Source organism: Vollenhovia emeryi, unplaced genomic scaffold (assembly GCF_000949405.1).
Source record: "Vollenhovia emeryi isolate VEMERY1.0 unplaced genomic scaffold, V.emery_V1.0 DF939252.1, whole genome shotgun sequence".
Lineage (NCBI taxonomy): Eukaryota > Metazoa > Arthropoda > Insecta > Hymenoptera > Formicidae > Vollenhovia > Vollenhovia emeryi.
The window spans coordinates 410,462-420,218 of NW_011967114.1; the positions used below are offsets into that span (position 1 = coordinate 410,462).

Consider the following 9,757-nt stretch of genomic DNA (forward strand, 5'->3'; position numbering starts at 1 on the left):
TTTACACAAACTGTTTATTACGCTGACGTATAAAACTACAAATATTTAATACATACATAGAAATACGGGTGATATAGATAACAAGGGTAAATATATACAAAATAATATTTCAAATTTGTTATTTATAATTATTTACACTTATAAATGATATTATTTATAATTAATATAAATATACAATTTTTATTTATGAATGATCTGAATTTATTGTATGGAAAATGCAATTATTCAATTTATACAATTTATATATTATAACGTACTATTATATAAAGCACTAAATGTCTGCTAAATGTCTACAGATAGTGAACTGTGTCCTAGTAAATCATAACGAAACAAAATTGTTGTGGTGAAGAAATATTATTGGATTTTGTACATATTTGTGTAACGTAATTTTTAAATCCCATTTTAATCCCAGGAGAAGAGAAAGAGAACAATCTATTTTATGTATTATTTGTATTGAGTGAAACCAATGTATAATAGCCCTTTGTACACAAAACATATTCCATTTAAAAATTTATTACAATCCGCTATCTTTAATTATGCATTTACATCGCTTCCATTATAACTGTCCTATGCATTATTACACGAAAATCAGACAGGCAGAGACTTTCCACTACGACAATGTAATTATTTAGCAGGCATGAATTACGTTTCAACGAACAATTATTGATGACAGCGATATAAATTTAAAACTGCGCGATCCGATTGCGGCAATTATCGTAACGTTATTCATGTGGTGAACCATCGTTGATGAGTAATAATTTATTACAGATTTTCCCTATTTTTGTAAATATATATACATGAAATTTGTAGGCTATTTTGAATATAGGTGATTGGTAGAATTTTGATTTTCTTATCTAAAGTTTTACTTTAGTTCTCAATACATTAAAAAAGGAACTATGGGATGACAGTGTTACTTTTCGTTTTATGAAAATTGGCATTGACTTTTTTTATTCAGTGTCGTTTTGAATCATAATTTTTAATAAAATATTTAGGATACTATATGTATGGTATACACAATGTTTCAAAATATTAGTTTTTCAAAAATTTTATTTTTCAGAAACTTGGGCAAATTGTTTTACCAGAGAACTAAATTATATACTATTGCATATAATGTGTTTTACAATTTTTTTAAATCTAGAAACTGATATAATCAATAATAAGAGATCATACTGTAATAAGAATTATTTTCTGTGTTTCATATTAATCATTTCGCTTTAGAGAAAAATATTATACTAACTTTATATTCTTCAATAGCTTGCGTCACCATTTTTTTGTAAGTTTTATGCTCTATACATTTCTTAAATTTTAATTCTTCCGTTAATGTAGTAATGCTGTGTATCGAAAATTAATTAGTTTTTTTCTTAATATTTACTGAAATTTTCGTAGGTTTAAATATTATTTTTAACAATTTATAAATAATTGCTAGTGTGCAAAGCAACGTTACAAATATGGAAATGGATAAAATTGCTATAACGTCCATTTCGTATTTCTGGTACCAAGGATCATGACCGATATTGGTACGAAGATGAGAAGCACCTTTATGTCGTATGACGAATTCAATCCACCAAATTAGATGCTCCAAAAGATCATAAGGTTTATCTTCATTTAATGCTTTAATTTCGAGCATTCGTTTCTTATAGCTAGAGTAGAGTAATAATATACTATTTTATATTTAAAAAAGTGAAGTAGAAAGAAAGTAATATTTTATATGCAAGAAAATGCATTACTTTACAAATTTTGATCATAACTATATAAGAATTTGGTATGTGTATAAGATATTGTTGCGTAGACTTTTATAAAGATTATTTGTATGAGAATATTTAAAAGTGTAAAAAAATTATTACCTCTTATCGCTCAATATATCTGTCATGGTTGTGTTCAGATTTTCTTTTGATATATCCGCAAAATCTAAACGTTTTGCAACTCCTAAAGATACCATTTTGTTAACTTGGACATACTGATCGGCTAGTACTGGTAATCCTAAAAGTGGTACTGCATAATGAACAGCTTCTTCTGTGCTTTGAAGTCCACCTTGATATATGAACAATTTAATGTTTGGATGAGCTGTAAAACGAAAATTTAAATAAAATAACTAGTTTAGTAACACGTAAATATATTTAACACCAATATATTTTTATTAGTTACAATCATGGCACAATATATTTACCGAGAATGCTCTGTTGAGGAAACCATTTAGCGATATAGATATTGTCAGGTTTATTTGGCAATTCGCCGTCATGTTTCCATAGAACTTTGTATGGCAAACTTGCAAATACATCTCGAAATACGCTTTGTATATACTCCGGCAACGACGATGCTCTGATATTTGTGCCTAAACTCATATAGATAAATCCATTCGGTGCATCTGCTATAAGTTCTTTCAAGTTCTGAAATAAAATAATTACCGATTTATATGTTTGAGAAAAGAATTATACGTATGGGAATTGATATTAAATGTTTTAAGCAAATGACAAGTATAATTTCTTAAATAATACATTTTTAAGAATATTTAATTTGAATGCAATTATTACTTTTGGTAAATCCGCGGGTTTTCTTGAGATATGGAAATTGCCAAATGCTAAAACATTAGAGGTTGTCGGTCTAACAAACGAGAGAGCTTCTTGTTGATTGTGAAAAACAAGACTTATATTTCTTTCCATATCACTTATGTCTGGTATATTTTTTCCGAGATATTTTTCTGCTATCGCTTGCTGTTCAGGATAAAAGTGATTTAATACGTAATATATGTGATACCATTGACGAATAAAATTCTTTATTCTTTGCCACAATGACAGATTGAAACCGGTATCATCTTGCATTTCCCACGACGAAGGATGTGATGGCAGGACAGGTGCTCCGAGTAGATAATAATTATTATTAAGCAATCCAAATGTCGACACACCTGCGAACAAATATAGACGTACAATACAATAAGCTCTTTAAACGACATTTGAGTTTAGAAATTATATCACTATGAACATATACGCATGCATCAAGATACATAAGAAGTAATTAGTAACTAATAATTTTTACGTTTCGTTTGATTACATAATGTCGACGCAAGGAAATAATTATAATAAGAAACATCGACATTAAGTGAAATGAATAACGACTATATATTTTTTATTTATAAACATTTTATAGACATAAAATTTATTTAAGTAGAATATTAATACGGTGTCTATACATACAAGTACAAAGTTATAAAAAATGAAAACTTTAAAAGTTGAAATAACTTATGACTTCTCGATATTTTCGTTAATATGAAATTAATTTTAAGTAAAACATTCGTATAATAATTGCATACATATCATTATTCTTACCTATAAGAGGTGCATTAAATCTATGGGCCAATGCATAAAGGCTAGGTGATAGAAAAATTTCTGTAATTACTACATCAAATTTTTGATTACTATCCAAGTACATCTTACGTACTTCCGGATGCTTATAAATGTTTTCTGACATTTTTCCAGACAAAATCCATATCTGTGTGCGTGTTTGACTTAGCCACATTCGAGGCCCTTCTTGTAGCAATTGTTCGATGAAATTCATTTCTCTTATCATCTTGTAGTTAGAATGCAAGTTGATTTCTGTTAAATTGGTCAAACTAGGATCATTGATCGGGTCTGTCGTTAAAAGAACAATTTCGTGTCCTTTTCGGGTCAGAGCGGTCCATAATGGTCGATAAGGGATTTGGTGACTATAAGATGGTGTTGAAATAATTGCAAAGATCCTTGCAGTTTCTATTGGTGCGGCGATATACAAAAAGCTCGCTATCCAAAATGTCGTCTCGGTAATCGGCTTCATTTTACTGTCAATAATAAGCGGAGCCTATTGTTAGTATAAACTTAACTGTCATTGTTGACAGTTCAACATGATATTTAACTTTTATATATATATTTAATATATTTTATTATATATATATATTTATATATATATATAAGTGTCAGTGCAATCCAGTGCAGCAATAAACGACAAACCTCTAATTTTTGCGGAATGGATTATTTGTTATAAATCAAATATGCACTTTTAAGAATAATCCATTCCGCAAAAATTAGAGGTTTGTCGTTTATTGCTGCACTGGGTTGCACTGACACTTTCTTTCTTCAAAGAACTTGGCTGTCGCTAACTTGCAAACACATACATATTTCACTTTGAGTCCAAAAAGTGCACAGCAGTATTTGTTATAAAAAAATACTGATCTCATTGTTTCCGAAACTAGGCGAAATTATTAATTTAGTATGAAATTGTTTCCTACCTGTCTCGGGTAAGCACGTATCAATTAGTAAGTGTTCGTCATTTATACACTTATTGTTAGTGACTTGGAACTGCGCGCAAAAATATATTCGTGATATCTTATTGTAACAATATTATCGGAATGAGGCTTCAAGTAGGACGTGCGCTTAAAAAATGTTATAAAGTTTGCATTTACATTTATAATATATACTTAAAATTTAAATATATTAGTAATGCTAATACATGAAGTAAGTAAAAAAAAATGTTTTATGTATACGTTATGTATAACGATATTTACATATGTATAACGTTATTTACATTATACTTATGTAAATCTTTCTATGGTTAGGTTAGTTTACTTAATAGCCTCAGTGAAATTATTATATTTACGATACGATATATATGTATACATATACTGTTCAGATTCGACGCATTTGCGTTTAAGTAAATCTTCATGTGATATTCAATTCTACATTTTGGCAATCGACAAGAACATTTTCTTTTCTACGGTCTACGTAATTTTGAGTCACGGTCAAAGTGTTTGGGTGAAAAGTGAAATTTGTATGAAACCGACAGTATACATTGCGCGTACATATTCGACGGACCATGGCAGATTGCAAAAACTCGCGGAATAGATAGACCGAAGCTGTAGAGGTTCGTTTCTTTCGTTCCTCGTCCTCTTCATTTCTCACACCGCCTATTTCTCTATCTGACCGCCGCGGACCAGGTCCTGTTTTTCTTTCTACCGCAAGAAAGTGAAATCTGACTGTTGCTTATCGCCGTAATGCGTGTTACGATTCGTCAAGAGTATTCGTTACGTCCGTTTTTCGGTCAACACATTTAAGTGCTTTACCGGGGATCGGACTAGATTGCGTGAAAACTAATATAAAACTAACAATAGTGAAGCTAATAGACTTTATTCCTGCCCTGAAAGATAACGCATTTTGTAAACTACGCGGCGATAGTCTGACTTCGGAATGTTCTTGTAAATTGGGTAGGAGGGGACTTGTGGTGGTTATTCTTTGAGAAAGAGATAGGATTCTGTTCGCTACGCTCCTCGGCAGCGACCAGAAAAGGATAGGATCGCGAGGGGAGTCGTATTAATATATGGAAGATTTCTTACAATATTTTATCTTTTATTCGTATCTTCCAAGTTACAAGATGGTCGTCAATTTCTAAGTGTTTAACCCGAAAGTACTATCGTCTGAATGTCGAAGAAAAGAACTCAATTGTTGGATCAAAAGAAAAATTAACTCTCTTTTCTGTATATATGTGAGTGAGTGAGTGAGTACGTGAGTAGAAATAAGTAAAGGCGAGTAGAAATAAGTGCCGCCTACTGCGTTTAGTGCTCCTATCTCCTGCTGAAGTCTCCCACCTTTTAGGACTTATCTTACAATTAGTATATCTATTAGTAGCGTTACAAGTTTAAGTTTTTGCAACATTCATAAATTGCTCACTACGAAGGTCAGACTTATCAAGTTCGTAAAAGATGTCGACATACTATAATTGTTACCGGTTTTAAGAGATACAAAGTTCTATTTTATATTAACATAGTTGTGAACGTTTAACCTAATTCAACTTATAGTAGTTTGGCTTGACAAACTATTTCACTGTTAGAAACAAATTTATTAAATGAGATTATGATACAGTAGTGACACATTGAGAGCTACGACAATTTGAAACTATAATAGTAAAGTACGTACAACAATGCTATTGCATACAATTCTGTTTTATAATAAATAACATTCAATGATAATAGTATTACTTTATGTTATATTCTTGTAATCTCACAATCTCTCAAATTTAAATATTTGTTGGGACAATGATTTGCTGAGATTAGAAGTTCATCAATAGAAAGTTGCTTAGTCTCAATGACATGTTTAAACCAGTTCATCGAGTGTTTTGGGGTTCTTGTCCGATTGGGGTCCGTGAAGTTAACGCTTACCAAACCGAACCCTACACTGTCAGAAGAGAAAAGAGAAAACAATTTTCATAAAAAACTTTATAAATATGTTCGTAATTACATATTAAATAACAACTCACGTATAACCACTGTTCCATTCAAAACTGTCTAGCAGACTCCACACAGCGTACCCTTTCACTTTACATCCATATTCTTGAATGGCACTTAACATTTCCTTCATATAAGAATGTAAGTAGGTTATTCTTAAAGAATCAAAAATACCACCTCTATCGCCAAAACCATTCTCTGTAATAAAGGATAGATGGGTAGTCATACTCATTTGAGATCTTCTTAAGAAGCTCTCGAAATCCAATGGGAACAACCTAAAATATTTACAACTTTCTGTATATGCCTAAATACAAATAATACTTTATTAGTGCTAATACTTCACTCCTAGATAGAAAAATTATGATTGTTTATGTAAAGATTATATTTAAGAAAAATGATATCGGCAACAAATTTAATTCACAGTGGAACACTATATTCCTTACTTCGTAACATTTAGTAATAGTTAATTACTAAATTTTTTATAATCCATCATACTTTCACCAGTTATGTTTGATTCAGCCGTATTACGGAAATATGCATATTTTCTGAAATATACTCGAACCTGATTTCCAATTTATAACGTGGAGATAACAAACTATGAATACTTCACATAGTCAACTAAATTTAATTAACAAATTTCTAGTAAGTTTTACACAAACAGTAGTTGCGAACACGCGAAAATTGACAATCTGATACACTCAATTAATATACATCTTATATGCCAACTAACTCTGAACCCATCTATCGTGCTTTTGGGCCATGATGGATCTACACTTGCATTCACGCCAGAATAATCGTACCACGCGTGTCCTGGTACTCGTGGAACTGTTTCCACAAGTCTCGAAGTGTAATGATTTAAGCCGAAGAAGTCCGATGTACCTCTTAAAAAATGAAAGAGCTAATAAGAAACCAAAGATAATATAAGTCCATAATTAATTAGCACCAATTAATTTGTGACAACTACTGCGTATAATTGCTACAAATTTCTTACTTAATATACTGCACCCATTCTGGCGAAAATTCTGGCAGAATAGATCTCGAAAAACCATCCAATTTACTATTTTCAGCTATGCGGGTTTTCATGACTGCTGGGTAATCACCAGTTGTTGAGAAAATAGGATGAGCCATCCATCCGCAGTAAAATTGGAAGAATGTGTCTACTGCTGCAGTATCGGCAAGATTTTTGGGCAATGCGCCGAAGCAATGTGAAACTATACCGATTTGGCCTTTCTGTTGTTCTCGAAATTCTGTGTCGTAGATGTGATAAATCTTGGCATGTGCCTTCAGAATATTATGTCCACACAGATATTTACCAGGAGATCCTAATTTCTTTCCAAAAATAATATTCTGTTTTAAAAATTATCCAACTTTGTTAAAAAATATTAAACGTTTATCGGTAAATAATGAACAAACATAAAGAATACCTGGTGATTTTACACCTTCAAAATATCCTTCAATGCAAAGCACATTGGGTTCATTGATAGTCATAAAATATTTAATATTGGCCCCGAGTTCTTTGAAAACGACTCTTGCATAATCGGAAATCCATTCTACCATCATTTCATTCATCCATCCACCCATGCGTTCAAAGACATCTGGATGATCCCAATGATACAAAGTAACAAATGGTTCGATGCCATTATCTAGTAATTCCTTGATAAGATTTTTATAATAATCAAGTCCCTCTTGATTAACCACGTTAGCGTAACCAGTTGGTAAAATACGTGACCAACTGAGAGAAAACCGGTAAAAGTCAACCTACATTTATAAAGACATTATAGTTTGACTTTCTATATTTCGCATCGTTAAAAAATTTTTTATACGATATTTGTACAGAACGTACCCCCATGCTCTTTAATAATTGCACATCTTTTTTATATTTATGGTAGGAATCACAAGCCACATCGCCATTGCTACCATCAAGCATTAAATTTGGATTTTCATGTGTCCATCGGTCCCAAATATTCTCACCCTTACCTTTTTCAAATTAAGTACACCATAATATAAATTAATTATAAAAATAACGAAAATGACTATATGTATAATATTCTATAAGTCTTGTCTCTATACAAAAGATGCTAGGATCTCTTAACCCGTCAATAATTAAATGACATATCGAGCACAAATAGAGATTCTCTACGTACCGCCTTCATTCCAACCTCCTTCTATTTGATAAGAGGACGAAGCTGTGCCAAGTAGAAAATTTTTGGGAAAAGGTAATGTGTCGTGAGCAAAGCCATGAGTGACAACAAAAATAAAGCTAAAAGCAACTCCGAATAATGCATAGCTTGCCATTCCGAAGACGACTGAGCATCAGTATCTTGGCAATTGAGTATTATCAGCCATTCATACAGACCCTCCATATATTCTTTTAACGATAGCAACTAATTTCTTAATGTTTCCCTCCTCTTACACATCGCGTACTGTCTCATTTATACAGTCAAATGTTTACATGATAGAATTTGCAATTAACACACCTCTCTCACCTCTCTCCTTCACTGAATGTTCCGTGAAAGATTAATGCGAATTTTATTATTACGACTCTTATATGTACGACACTCTAACTCAGAAAAGACCACTTCACCATAACGTTTCCATCGTTATTATTGAACTTATCCTCGCTTGTCAGAATTACGAAGCCTCTATAATGTCGCAGGGTTACGGAGGTAACTTTCCAAGTACTTATGTATTTGATAGAGGCATCCATCGTCATTAGAAACAAACTGTTCGTTTGTCATGAATCATAGATGCCAAAGAATCGTAATATTTAATCAAAGATTAAACGCAACAATTGATTACAAAAGGAAAAAGTGCGATCATTATTGGCATGGATATAAAAAGGGGAAAAATATTTTCATTTATCAATTAATCAAAGGTCAAATTTACAAATTAATCTAACTAAAACAAAACAAGTAAAACTCATCGCGTTTTTCGCTCTTTTAATTGTATTATTGATTCTTACTTGAATACGAAAACAGTGAAATAGTCAAGTAAAACTACTGCACTTATTTAACGCAACATGTGCAAGTTTGCGCAACATTCACAAATTGCTTACTATGAAGGTCAGACTTAATAAGTCCGATAAAAGATAGACAGTCGATAGACCGTAATGATAAACTATAATGGTTACACGTTTTTAAGATATACAACATTCTGTTTCACATAAATGTTTTCACTGTTTAGCCTCTATATATTGTTACGATATAAACAATTAATATCTTAATGTTATTTGATGCTATAATTTTTTCAATCGAAATTGTGCTCCTATCTCCTGCTGAAGTCTCCCACCTTTTAGGACTTATCTTACATTTAGTACATCTATGTAGCGTTACAAGTGTAAGTTTTTGCAATATTCACAAATTGCGTACTACGAAGGTCAGACTTATCAAGTTCGATAAAAGATGTCGACATACTATAATTGTTACACGTTTTAAGATATACAAATTTCTATTTCATATTAACATAGTTGTCTATGTTATATTATATTTTATATTATATTATATTATATTT

General features: G+C 31.4%; 1 protein-coding gene and 1 pseudogene across 1 annotated transcript; both read right to left on the reverse strand.

Moving 5' to 3' along the window:
• Window positions 1-4,395, reverse strand: LOC105559834 (UDP-glucuronosyltransferase 2B15-like). The gene is made up of 6 exons (XM_012008440.1): window positions 4,259-4,395; window positions 3,324-3,811; window positions 2,532-2,902; window positions 2,168-2,387; window positions 1,845-2,064; window positions 1-1,640 (listed from the first exon to the last, which is right to left on the reverse strand). Exons 2-6 carry the CDS (start codon window positions 3,805-3,807, stop codon window positions 1,346-1,348), a joined length of 1,590 nt encoding a protein of 529 aa, XP_011863830.1. The 5' UTR covers window positions 3,808-3,811; window positions 4,259-4,395; the 3' UTR covers window positions 1-1,345.
• Window positions 4,396-5,351: 956 nt separating this feature from the next.
• Window positions 5,352-9,460, reverse strand: LOC105559835 (annotated as a pseudogene).
• Window positions 9,461-9,757: the final 297 nt, after the last annotated feature.

Bases quoted from the DNA above. Each gene is read 5' to 3' on its own strand.
- LOC105559834 (XM_012008440.1), bottom strand. From the start codon at position 3,807: ATGAAGCCGATTACCGAGACGACATTTTGGATAGCGAGCTTTTTGTAT. The intron at 2,065-2,167 runs GTAAATATATTG...TTCGTTTTACAG, and splicing joins TCCTCAACAGAGCATTCTCG to CTCATCCAAACATTAAATTG. The intron at 1,641-1,844 runs GTAATAATTTTT...ACTCTACTCTAG, and splicing joins GATATATTGAGCGATAAGAG to CTATAAGAAACGAATGCTCG.